At 42.3% G+C, this 13,606-nt stretch overlaps 1 protein-coding gene across 6 annotated transcripts in view; it reads left to right on the top strand.

The window, feature by feature from the left end:
- Nucleotides 1-13,606, top strand: part of LIMS1 (LIM zinc finger domain containing 1) — a 67,101-nt gene that overhangs the window by 43,258 nt on the left and 10,237 nt on the right. For 4 of the 6 annotated variants that reach the window (XM_071430738.1, XM_071430739.1, XM_071430740.1 and 1 more), the window contains exons 2-3: nucleotides 6,967-7,126; nucleotides 12,341-12,407. In XM_071430738.1, coding sequence (XP_071286839.1) covers nucleotides 6,967-7,126; nucleotides 12,341-12,407 — 227 coding nt within the window. Of the gene's footprint in view, nucleotides 1-2,717; nucleotides 4,696-6,966; nucleotides 7,127-12,340; nucleotides 12,408-13,606 lie in introns of those variants that run through there. The other 2 variants (XM_071430736.1, XM_071430737.1) reach the window with 2 other exon arrangements.

Below are 13,606 nucleotides of genomic sequence, written 5' to 3'. Positions count from 1 at the left end.
CTGTTTGTTTTGTTTTTCCTGTCTGCACAGGATTGAAAGAAACAGTAGTGGGGGAGGAAGAGATGAGTGTTTTAAAGAGTATCAAATATCTGTACACAGAAGTCATTACTTGGTTTACACAGAGCATGGCTTCATTTGGTAATAGACATAACCAGCAGGAAGAAAACGCAATACTTTGCTGAAATATTACTTATAACAGGGAAATGCTGTAGTTGCATATTGCTCTCCCTTTCTACAAATTCTGTCAGAGGCTGATATTTCACTGTGCCTGAATGATTGATAAACATTGTGTGGGAAGCTGCTACTTACCTGTCTGTTCCAGTTATATTGACTTCCTTATGGAGATATGGAATGTGAACCTTCTCTGTTTGTGGAGACCAAAGCATTTTTTTGGACATGTTTATACTAGAATAAATTTATACTGGAGGATATGAAACAACTAGAATTGCCTTTTTGTTTGCCCTGTTTGAACTCCCACCACATAAGCTTAATTACGCATTTTGAGGTGAAGACTAAAGAATGAAACTTTCAGGAACACTCAGAATTCACCCATTTTTACTGCAGTGGTTTCACAATGGTTTTCCATATTTTTTTAATAGAAAAAGTGGTTAGAGCAGTGCTGAGCACATGTGAAAATCCTACCTGTAAAATGTGCATTTGAATGATATAAAAGATTCATACTTTTTTCAAAATGCCTTAGGAGACCAGCTTAACACGGAAAGTATTTTATTGCTTAAGAGATAAACAATTGCAGCAACCAGATCCCAAGAGTGTTTTTAATTTCAATAAAAAACCCCCACAAAAGGTCAACTAGTGCTTTAAAATGGTGCAGAGATCAGAGCAGGGCACTGCAAGCCCACGCGTCTTTTGCAGCCAAACTTCTGTTGTAGGTGTTCTGTTTTTTGCGTGTGAGAGTCGCCGCATAGCATCTGTTACTGCATCATTGAGATGAAGCCACTGGTACCTGCGGGGGAGGAGGTGGGACGCGCTGTGCTTACTCATCCCCGCCTGTCCCCGTGTCCCGGCAGCGCCGGCGGGCAGCGATATGTCACGGTGGCACCAAGAGCTGGCCCGGCAGCAGCTGCCTTTGCCAAGCACCTTCTTTGGAGCCGTGACTGCTCCGCACACGGCTATTTGTGGCCGTGTGGAATGCTCAGCGGGCTTGGCTGGCCACCGAGCCGTCTCTGTAAGAGTCCCTGTCTGCCCCGGGCAGCATGGGCAGCCAGGTTGGGAAGCTGTGCAGAGAGAGAGAGCAGCGTGGAGTGAGGCGGCAGTCATCCTTCAGCAGGGATCAGGCAGCGTGCCTGGTTTTGCTATTGTTTACCAAAGCCCTTCTGGTAACTGCAGTGGAACACTTCTCCCTCCCTCTTCTGCCGTTTCCTTCAGCACCTTCCCTACCGCCAGTTTTGGCTTCTGATAGGATCCTCAGTGTGCCCAGAGGAGACTGTCTATTTCTTTCATACCTACCTTTTCTAGTTAAACACTCAACTTCTTTTCTCCCTAGCACTGCATTACAACAGGCTGCTTGCTATGCTTTGTCCCATATCCCGAGGAATGCCCTTGGGAAGCTGCTGCAAAACAACCCCTTACATACTTCTCACTCCCCATGGGCAGGTTCACCTCAGAGTAACCTAGAATTCCCTAATGAAAATGCAGTGTATTTTTAACAATGTATTTCAGATCTTGGCAGCATGCCTCCTACAAAATGTCAGAAAAGAGAAGGATGGCCAGCTGCTCTGGATTTGTGGATTACCAGACCTCCACAGTAGAAGCTGTGTTTTGCTTCAGTAGCATAAAGGACTGTTCTAAACTCCTGTCAAGCTCCTTCTTGTTTAATGGAAAAAATCGGGAGTCATTCCTCCAGCAGCAATGGTAGTATGACTGGAGAACCAGGCAGCTTCTGCTTATTGCACATATGGAATCCTATTACTTTGAAGGACTTCTTCCTGACAAAACCTAGGAAGATAAAATCAGGCTTTTTGGATGGACATCTTACTGCACTAACTTGCTGCACTACTTGTTTTGCTACAGCCATGCAGAAGACTGCACAATAGCAAGCTGAAGAAGCAATCAAATGTTATCTTGTTGACCAAAGAGGATATGAGGCAGCAGAAGTGGCTTCCAACCACATTGGTCACCTGTGGATTTCAGGTTACTGCAAAATTGTGGTAGTCCACCAGGAGAAAGTCTCTACAGGACACTTTTGATTTGCAGCAGCATCTTCCCAGGAGAATTGTCTGTGATCTGGGACAAAATATAGGAAAAGAGTCAGGAAATTGTTGAGAAGATAGTGATAAGAGGAAGAGATAGGCTGACTTGCTGTTTATTATCTTAGTGGCTTCATGCACCTTTACTAATCCTGGATAAATCAGCATTTTCAGTCCACTGCAGTCAGTCTCACTGAAGTTTTTTATATCCACAGAAGCTCAGCACTGACCTGTGCCAAAAGTGTTGGGAAGCAAGAGGAAGAAGAAGAACTGGCATCACTATACCTGCATGTCTGTTGGCAGACACTGCACATTTTCATCACTCATGTTTCAGAGAATGCAGAAACCTTTTATTCCAGGAGTGCAGTAGTGCTCTGGCAAGATCTTGGTGGCCTTAGGCTACAACCTGGTAATTGCTTCATCTGCAGCTTGCCCCATGACAGATAAAAATAGGGCTTGAGCTGCAGCCAGGCTGTGTCAGTGGTGAGGGTGCAGCCTCCTTAGCCTGTTAGAGCTTGACTCCTGGTAGCTCTGGCATAGGGTGAATAATCACACCTACAGACAGGCAAATAAGGAGGGTCATGCTGCCTGAGTTCCACCTACGCAGGGAAATAGCTTGCCTAGGGGGTTGCTCCTTGTTGAGGGGAAGTGAAGGAAAGACACTGACCCAACCCATTCTACAAATTTGTCAGCAGAAGCAGCAGCATAGGACTGTGTTGGCTGAGCTGCAGGAAGGTGGCTGCTGACAAGCTCAGGCCTGCATGGAGAGTGGCCTGTGGCTGCTGTATGCTTGCTGAACAAGCTGTCCTAGCTGGTGGTGAGAGATATGGCCAAAAACCATCAGCAGCCAGACCCTCTGTGGTAGGTCCTAGGGAAGGCGCAGGTATATTAAGAAATTGTAGCCTTGACTGGACATTCTGTCATATCCTGTGACAGTACAAGAGGAAATGGCCTCAAGTTGTGCCAGGGGAGGTTTAGATTTGAGATCAGGACAAATTTCTTCACGGAAATGTTGTCAAACACTGGAACAGACTGCCCAAGGAAGTGTTAGCATCAACGTCCCTGAAGGTATTTAAAAAATGTGTAGATGTGGCACTTGGGGACATGATTTACGGTGAACGTGGCAATATTAGATTAATGGTTGTACTCTGTGGTCTTGAGGTCTTTTTCAATCTAAATGATTTTGTTATTCTCTGATCTTAGTTCTAGTTTCTCTATTTGTTCCTGTTACTCATCTCCTTCGTGTCATCCTCTGCTTCCTCATGCCCCCTCACTGACTAGCAGATTCTTCAGCTGCCAGTGTGCTGTGTGTCACGAGCACAAAGTGCATGCAGTTCTGCAGTTCAACTGATTGCTAACAAGGCTGAGACAGTTCAACACAAAAGTTAGTTACTCCAGAGGGCTTCCCAAAAGCCTTCCTTTTCTGCAGTTAAGAAGTGCTGGAAGCTGAGTATCCCACAAGCACTGTGCTTCAAAGAGGGAGAGCTTGAAGGAGTCTGAATTATTAGCTGCAAATCTTGCTTCAGTTAGTGTTCTTACATTGGATAGTTGTTCTAAATGCAGCACATCACTGGAAATAAAGGTTTGGTTTTCCTCCATATAGTGTCCATTATGGCATGCCTGCCAGTTTTGTTAATGGCCTGAGAAACAAAACAGAAATTAAACCATCTGCCTGTACCTACCCCTTGTCTGAAGTACTGACAGGAGGAAAGACAATAAATAGCTAAATTCAACACGTATGACTTAGAAGACACAAGTGGAGCATTAAAGGCCATTTTTACAATGTAATTAACACACTATGGGCATTAAAGCAATATTTACCTGGAGACAGGAGTCTTCTGTTCCTGCTTTCCACTGTTGGTTTTCCCATGGAAAAATATTGTTGGACTCTGCCTCCATGCCCCCTCAGCAGAAAGAAGCTGCAGCCAAGTTTGGTGGTGAATTTATTTGCTCACATGGGTTACTCACACCACAGCTCTCCTGGGCAGCTTCTGTCAGGAGCCAGCAGCAAGGACCCTTTCCAGTATCCGAGTTTACATGAGAGCCTGGCAGGGGAGTGTTCTCCTCTGTGCACAGCCAGCCTCAGTAAATCTCAGCGTGACAGGCTCGCAGCCCTGCCGCTGAACTTTTAACTTGAAGCTCTAGCAGGGTGCTGAGTAGCTCCAGCTACATGACACGAGCCGTGAAAGTAAATCACTTCGCTGGGAACAAGGGGAAGTCCAGCATATTGTTTTGCAGACTTTGCCTACAGCTTCTTTGCAGTGTAAGGATAGAATATATACACCTGGGAAAGCAGTCAGAGCGAGATGGACTTCCAGCACAGAGCTCAGCCCTTCCCCATCCCAGAGGATGAAGAGGTTGCGTACAAGGTCGCTCCCAATGCTCACAACTCCGCAGGAAATGAAGGCGAGAAACCGGTGTCAAAACTGCAACGTAGGCACAGTGAAATAAAACTCTACAAAGAGTTTTGTGACTTTTATGCAAAATTGTAAGTTTGTTCTGTTCAGCTTTGGGGTGTAACTGCAGTGACATTACTGTTCAGCTTTGGGGTGTAACTGCAGTGACATTACTGGTTTATTGTACATAATGTATTTTATTATCTGGGGCTCAGGCTGTGCAAGCTGTTCTCTCATCCAGCCTTTGCCACTGTTCTGCTTGAAACATTGCCAGTTGTAACTGTCAACTAAAATTTGAATTGTTACTTTAAATTTCATCATTAATTGCATCAGAAACTTTTACCAGCAGTAAAAATGGTGTTGGAATTTTTAAAGTTGTCTCTCTGTCTTCAGGTTGTTTGCCATTTATTCTGGGCAAATGGATAAACTGCTTCATTAATGCAGGAGTATTACATACTTCACTAGTTTTACATATATGATGTGTTTCAAAGTGAAGCACTTTTTCCTGAAGAGGTAAACTGTTTTTATTTGGTCTTGAACTTTGTATCATGTTTTTTCTTGGATTATACTTTACGTACAGCAGTGCTTAGCATCCTTAATGCTAGAGCACTGTTGAAGTGATGATGAAAGATCCCAGTTTCTCTTGTGATTATTCTTCATTGAGATTGATAAGGAGCATGGGGAAATGGACTGAGGTTTTGCCCCACAGAAAGCATACACAGTCCATGAAGACCATTGGCGAGCTTTATAGTTGATCATAGTTTATATGTATAGTCACTGCAGTTTGTCCATAGGTCTGTCTGTTATGTATGGGTTAGACCATCCTGCATCTGATCTTCATATGAAATTTGCCCACTTATTTCCCTGTGAGGGCAGTGGATATTTGGATTGCAGTTGCCATTTTCCTCATCTGCAAAGATCAAAAGGGAGAGAAAAAAAAGTGCCAGCTAATAATAACATGTCAGATGTGACCTTGTGTAGGGCTCTTCTGTGAGACAGAGTAAGAAATAGATAAAGCACATTCCATTTTGAACCACGTGCTAGGTGTTTGCTTGCTCCCTTGGATGGTGTGCAAGGAATGAGTTCAATTCCTATTGAACGTAGTGGGAGCCCAGAGGTCTTATCTCCTTGAAGGGATAAGAAGGAAGGCTTGGCATCTTGCAGAGGACTGTGGGCTTTGCACTTACAGGCACAGCATGATAGCTGTATCAAAATGTGTGCATGCATGCACATGTGTTTCAAATAATGTCACTTGTCTAATAACCTTCCAGATAAATTTTGAGTCATTGGTTTTGTCAGCTGACATCACATTGTAATGAAACCAGACCATTGCCCTGTATTTGCTCTCTGCTATCATGTTATACTAGGGCAGCAGGATGATCCTGAAAGGCAGAGCTTTGAGAGTCTACATATGAGTTAGAAAATGTTTGTAAAGGAAAAATCAAAAGAGCCTTTTTCTGGCTTTAATTAACTGAAGCACAGCTGTAATATCTTCTGGACAGCTATCACTCTGTCATTGTTTTGGTCCTGTGCCTTTGAGAAGCAACCAAGGTTGCTACTTCAATATTTCTTTGCATCCCTGGCATGGGTTTGCCAGCTTGTGTTGGCCTGTGTGTTGGTCACAGTGGGGCAGCCAGAGCTGGGAATCCACCCTCCCCCTTGGCCCTGGAGTGGATTGGCAATGATGAGCTGAACTCCCTGAGATAAACTTTAATAAACCAATCAAAAATCCCATGACTTCAAACTAAATTTGTAAAATTACTTCAAGCTATGCAGAGCTCATATAAAGGATAATTATTTAACTACTCTGTTTTTCATTAATATCTGCCACACCAAATCCTGCACACTCTTTCACATTGTTTATTTAGAGCTCTGAACTAATACTGTTATATATGTACATTTTAGAATTTATATATTTATTATTATTAGAATTGGTATACAATAAATCTTTTATGTTTTCTTGTGTGATGCCAGTCCTCCGTCATTAATATTTGCCCTTATTTTCAGTAATATTAATATATATCATAATTTTTATAGTACTTTGAATTGCCTGTCTTTTTTCATCATAAAAAAGCCTGTAAATGTGTCTGTATTGACAACATTTCTGTTTGGGGTTTTCAGTTAATTAGAGTGTATCACAGGGATTTTGTTTCTAAAGAGTTAGGGAGCAGGGAGAAGTGGCAGCTTTATTTCTGAGGAGGTGACACAAGCCATGAAGTTCATTGAAAAACTTGTGTTGAGCAGCTTAGCATTAGGGTGATGCAGTTTGGCCTGGTGAGGGGTGGGGGGAAGACCCATGACCAATGAGTGTGGTTGTCTATTTCGGCTAATTTTCTTTTTTTTCTTTTCCTTTTGAATGACAGCAACATGGCCAACGCTCTTGCCAATGCCATCTGCGAGCGCTGCAGGGGGGGCTTTGCCCCTGCTGAGAAAATTGTCAACAGCAATGGTGAGCTGTACCACGAGCAGTGCTTCGTCTGCGCCCAGTGCTTCCAGCAGTTCCCCGAAGGGCTCTTCTATGAGGTAAGGGGGGCAGAGGAGCCCTCTTGTCCCCAGACCCCCTCTTCAGCCTTCATTCCCATAGCAAAAGTAGCTACAGGCAGGTGGAGAGCTTAGGAAGTCCCATGGGAGGATGTGGTCTCTGAAAGAGTCTGCCCAGGAAAGGGAGAAAAAGAACAGGAGCATTTCTGTGCTAATTTGGAGGACATCAATGTATATAATGTTCTTTAAATGTGCACCTCAGTGTTGTCAGCACTGAGAGAAAAATGCCTGGAGGTCTTTTTCGCAGTGCATTTTTTTTCCCCTGAAACTTGTGAATCTAATGTATCATACCAGAAATACACAGGAAACATCCTTCTTAGAGAAGAAAGTCATATAGAGGGAAATCCCAACATCCTGTGGTCCATAGGAGGTTTATTGCTGAGTTAAATGAGTCCAGTTTGGAAAAGGGATGATCTGTGTGTGAGCATGCTGTGATCCAGACAGGGTCAGTGTAAGATCAACTCTTAAGTTTAACAATCTAGACCATTCAAAATTATCAGTTCTTAACACACTTTCAGGGGTTAAGACCTGATCACATTAATATTTCTCACTCCAGGTTGATTTGCCTCAGCTTAGGAGGGTATTTTGGAATAGGTTTCATTTTCTTTTACGTTCCCCTATCGTGGGAATTCAGAATGTGGCTCAGCACAAAGTGGTAATGAAAGCTTTAGACTGGTCCATAAAATACAAAGTGATTAGTATAGGGAACAATAGATGGTGTGAGACAGGGAATTACTGTCAGAGAGATAAGGCCCTGTAGTTTATAATCCATCTTAGGGTAGCAGTTACAGGATTTGTGTCACATGATGATCTGAAAAGGAAAATGAGCAGAGTGTAAAAAGAACAATTCTGTGATCTCACATACAGGTGTCATCCTTTGGCAAGAGCACAATAGTTTATCTTCCATAGAAGCATTTCTAATTTTACAAAGCCGTGTTATGCGGTGATGAGGAGAGGCTGAGGGAGGAGTGTGGATTGCAAAAGAGACTGGCTAAGGGGATTCCTGGGGATTTGCTTTTTCTCACCTTGTTTGAGGATCAAAAGGCTCTAGGGATAGTGTTACACAAATTGTAGTAAATTAGCCTCTAGTGTTCCATAAGACATCAAAAGCTGAGCTGCAAGGCAGAATTAATTAAATAGAAACAAAAGAACACCCCTCTAGATACTTAACAAGTTGCATTACAATTGTTGATATATACTGAGCTGACTTGGGAAAGAGTCCATACTGACACGTTAAAACCTGAGGCAAATGTAAAGTGATAGGAACGTTTCAAAACTAAAATATTTGTAATTATGTTCATAAAATTGTCTTAAACTAATAAAATGTATTTTCTCTTAATAATGAATGCTTTATTCATTCTTTTTTTGACTCGAAAAATGATGAGTCATTCCAGGGACCTCTTTCAGAAAGTGGAATGGTCCTTAAAAATAAAAGTTTGGGAAATCATGCTCTAGGCAGCCTGTATCTTCTAGAGGAGACTACGGCAGAAAGAAAGTCCTACTTTTAGACATAGTTCAGGAATATTACAATCTCTCTGTGTTGCTCATGGGTGGCCATACCTGAATCTCCATGGCAGAGGCAAGTATCCTAGTGGTGCTTAGATACACTGGATGTAGGCATTTTGCTTCCTACTGCTACCTTGTTAACATACATATTCATGAGGATTGGTCTTTGAGCACTCTCTTACTGAAACATGCTGCTCTCAAAGACGGTAAGGCAGAAGTGAGTGCCATTAGATTGTCCCAGGAATTAAAATAACACTGTGTGCTAAACATGTTTTGGTTAATGTTGCTAGGGGTTTTTTTTCAGGCTGGGTAGCCTGAGAAATGTTACATGGAAAGTGGAAAGTTTCAGTTAAGTATAGATACTTCTTGCCACAATTATTACAGGGGTAAAATAACGTTGGATAGGCTGAGGGTACTGGGCCTGTTCAGACTCAAGAAGAGACGACTGAGAGAGAACCTCCTCAATGTATATAATTATCTGAAGGGAGGGTGTCAGAGGAGGAAGCCAGGCTCTGCTTGGTGGTGCCAAGCAATAGGACAAGAGGTAATGGGCAGAAATTGATGCACAGGAAGTTCCACTTAATAATGGGGAAGAACTTCTTTACTGTGCACTGGTACAGGTTGCCCAGAGACGTTGTGAAGTCTCCCTCACTCGAGATACTTAAGAATTATCTGGGTGCAGTTCTGTGCAGTGTGTTCTAGGATGACCTTGCTTGAAGAGGGAGGTTGGAGCAGATGACCCCACCTCCAACCTGACCCATTCTGTGATTCTGTGAGAGGAAGGAAAGCCCTGAGCAGGTAGAAGGTGGGCTTAGGTTGGTGAGTGCTCAGGAGTGCCTGACAGTGCTCAGAGGACTTGAGATAATCTGCATCACTGTCAAGTAAAACTGAGACTGGAGAAGATGGGCAGAAAGGACATCTTCCTCAGACTGGCTTAATGCACTTTTTGAGAAGATGGATGTGTTTGGAGGTGTGGCCAGGTAATGTGTTTTTCTGAGCAGGTTCTGTGGGTAAACACAGGCATTGTTGGTTGCCCAGCATGAGCTTGTATTTACTCTGTGCCTGGTTTAGCTAAGCTACCATTTCTTGGAAATGATTTCCAGCTCTTAGCAATTAGGAAGGCAAATATTGTTCCCCTGCCTACAGCAAGCCTTGTAGGGTTCCCCCAGTTAGTCATTAAGCTGCTTATCACACTTGCTGTCAAACACTGCCATGATAAGCCTTCACATTGTGCTCCACGGGTGGGGGTGGAACTGGTCAGGTCTCCTGTGCTGCAGGACTGATCTCTGGGCTGCTTTTGCAAGCCTCCCCTTCAGCACAGCTCGCTCTGCTGTGGCACTGGAGCCAAGTCACTCACAGGCACAAGTGGTGCCCTTCCACTTCTTAGAGTCTGCACAGCATGGCAGGGGTTTTGTGGATGTCCTCTTGGGCCTGTGTTAGAAATGATAGTTTGGATTCCTGAGACCTGCATGCCTAATGTTGCACAGAAACTGTGGGTGTGGTGTATTTGATTTGTGTTCCAGTTTGCTCAGTAGCATCGTTTTAGCAAGTTTTTTTATGCACTCAATCTAAACAAAAATTAGCACAAGCAGATTCCAGTAGAGTTCTCTGTTCTTTGCTGTTGGGTGTGAAGTGGTAGCAATTCTGGTCTGCTTCTACTCCACCACCTGGAAGATGTGTATTCCCTAGAGCTGCTATTGAAGAATTTCTCTATAGGTAGCAGTGCACAGTCCTCTACTAATGGCAGAAGAGATGTTCATGTTTGTTTCCATTCTCAAGTGTTTTCTTAAAATGGTTTTTACCAAAAGCTGCCTTAGAGAAACAATCTCTAAAGTCTCAGTTTTTGTGCATGACTTTCCACTTAAGTTAGCTAAAAACATGCAGGTAAGATGGAGGTTATTTCACAGCGAGAGGTTTTATGCAGGGCCATTCACCTTGTGGACCTTCAGCACACAACAGTGAAACGCTTGCTTCTAAACTATGTACTGTAAGATTTGTTACAGAAGCTCAAGGCTTTCTGTGATCATAACTGCTGGGTCATCCACAAAGGGCAGCACAAAGGAGCAGAGGTTGAAAATAGAAACAAGACTGAATGGAAACCAACCTGCCTGATGCAAACAAAGAGGGGAAGAAAACCTGTTTGGTCTGTTCAGATCAACATATGGTGGCTTTGAAATCCAAGCAAACCTAAGCATCCCCCAGTGGACCACCTGTTTAAACAGAACAGGAAGCTTTCAGTTTTTTTTTTCTGTTTGGAAAGGATTTTATCATGCAGGAAGCAAGCACAATTCACAATGAATGAGTAATTTCCATTACTCCTTGAGAAAGTAATAGCCCTGTATCTCTCAATTATTATTTTTTTTAATTAAAAAGTAATCTGTTTTAGAGTATTACACTGGAATAGCACTTGATAAATTTCTGACAGAGACTTCTGAAAAGGTCTGTACTGAGTTAATGTCTTTCTGTTCCTATTAGGTGCAATTCAGGTTTGGCACAGGAATTTTCTTCTAACCATAAATATCTAGTGAAATGTTTTATTAGATCCCCATCCTCCCAGTTGCAAAAGTATTTATTATATTTATATTGTATTAGATTCTTGTCATTTCATATTATACAACAGGTGATCTTGAACCACATTTCTGTATTTTCTGTCTATGCACAAATACTTACTTTCTGGGTAGTATTTTGTGCTACTCACTTGGTTTTGTCTTAGGCCCAGTGAAAAGAAAGGAGCAAGGTTTCCTGCTGTCCTCCTTGTTCCACTGTTTAAACTGAGACATTCAAATCCAAACATTTTATAGTATACCTGATATTGTCTACCTGGTTTTGACATGCTCATTGGCATTTGTATCTAATAATAATGGTGCCTGAAGGTATCAAAACATTTCCCTTCATTTCAGCACATATTTGCCTACATGTTTTTACATATTCTTTGGCTAAGCTACTAATGCAGTGCTGTTGAATCTTTTTATTCCATGTGGGTTTTTTTTCAATGGGAGCTTGAACTGTAGCTGAACTTACATAAGCTGTGATAAAATTCAAATCCCTTAAAATCAATTTAACTTGATCGATGTAATGAACTTTGCTCTTTAATATTTGGACTTGATTATTTTAAGGGTCATTCCCAACCTAAATGATTTTATGATTCTATGAAATAAGCATCATGAAGGAAAGGGCTTATTTCCCTTCATGGTTTGGCTGAACTGCTCCATAAATTGCAAAGATTTCTGCCCCTGGGTGTTCTTCCTACTCCAACCTCCACCCTCTGGTATGCTGGGTCATTCTGGCAGGAAATGTAGAATGAGGAAGACATCAAATAGGTTTGAGGAAAATGCTTCTCCCCTCCTGCTGGCCAAGACTGTTTGTTAGCTAGTTTCCTGCTCAGAATGTGTTTAGTTGCTTCAGTTTCAGTAGTTTGTCAAAATTCAGACGTCTCTTGTGATGTAAATGGGTGACAGAAAATGCCTTATCCTCTCAGCAGTACTGGAGAAATTATGTGCTATTAACACTACATGCTAACTAGTAGGTGAATTAAGGTGGGTGGATGTAATGCCTAGCACATGTAGCTCATGGTCTGGTTGCTTTTGCTCAGCTCCTCTTGTTTTACTACCTAATTGTATCTGGAAACACAATAGGCTGTTACTGCATTTATGTTAAGTGCAAGTTCCTCATCCCTCTTTCTATTTGCAGTTTGAAGGGAGGAAGTACTGTGAACATGATTTTCAAATGCTTTTTGCCCCTTGCTGCCATCAATGTGGTAAGTTTTAAGGTGAAATACTTCACTGATCACAAATGGGAGTGTCACTGGGGGAAGATGTGCTGCCCTTGTATCTGTTTCCTGGGAGGTGCTTATGTTCAGCTGAGCATCTGTACTTCAGGAATGAGCTAGACTTCAGAGAAACTGGGGAGTTGCTTTTTCTAAAGGTCATAAACCAGTAGGATTTAAAATTATTTAAAAATTTATTTATTAAAAAAAAATAAAGTTCTTTTAGTAAATAATTTAGCTGTTGAGCCAATGATCCAATGCACAGACCATTCATAAACTCCTGATTGCATATACAATTATATATAATACTTGTGATTATTTATATCTGTACATCTCTATGTGCTGACATTTGTCCCTTCTCATGTAGCTGAAGCCATGCAACAAGACTTTGTCATCTGCTTTGACTCTTGTAACCCACATGTGCTGTCTTACTTCACAGAACCTGAGACAATATTCATCATCTAGTGTTATAATCAAGTGATGGTCAGCTGGACCCTGCTGATTTTTTTGAAACAAATACCTTTCAAGCTTCAGTGCCTAATATCCATCCTACATGATACTGCTTTTTATTTGCCACTGTTGATGTAGATGCTTGTACATCTGCTGCACTGTAATCACTTGCATGTTTTCTTTTTCCCCTGTGTGTGACACATTTTGCTGGGCCAGAACTGGGAAGTTATTACTTGGCTATTTCCTAAACTGCTTTGAAAGCCCTTGTGTTTCTTTGGCACCTTTGGCAAGGTGCTAAAGCTTTAATTTATCTCAGTGAGGCCTTTCCTTTTGTGGAGGGAGGTGTTGATGCTAAGGGAGGTGTTGACCAAGGGAGAGGGAAGCAGATGCTATGGAACTATGAATTTAAGGCTGCAGATGTGAACAAGCAGAGGAAGAGGAAGAAATGAGTTGGTGGCAATTTGTGAGGAGCTATGCTATCTCCAGGATTTCTCCTGCACGGTTGGCACAGCTCCACCTTCTCCTATCCTCTCTCCTGGTATTGCCAGCTCCCTTAAACCATCATCAAGGTCCTGCCCAGAGCTGGGCTTTTCCACTGCTTGTACTTAATAAACACTGACAAAGTCATTGGGGCTGTTGTCAATGATGAGGCCTTGAGCATTCCTGACATGTCTGGAGTCCATTGGATTTGTTCTTGCAAATCCATGAATTCATGGGAATGCTACAGAGTTGCATGCTGG

This window comes from Agelaius tricolor, unplaced genomic scaffold, assembly GCF_023055355.1.
Source record: "Agelaius tricolor isolate 1412-34295 unplaced genomic scaffold, bAgeTri1.0.p SCAF_7, whole genome shotgun sequence".
Taxonomy (NCBI): domain Eukaryota; kingdom Metazoa; phylum Chordata; class Aves; order Passeriformes; family Icteridae; genus Agelaius; species Agelaius tricolor.
The sequence above is the reverse complement of the archived record's forward strand: the minus strand, read 5'-3'. Positions and strand labels throughout refer to the sequence as shown.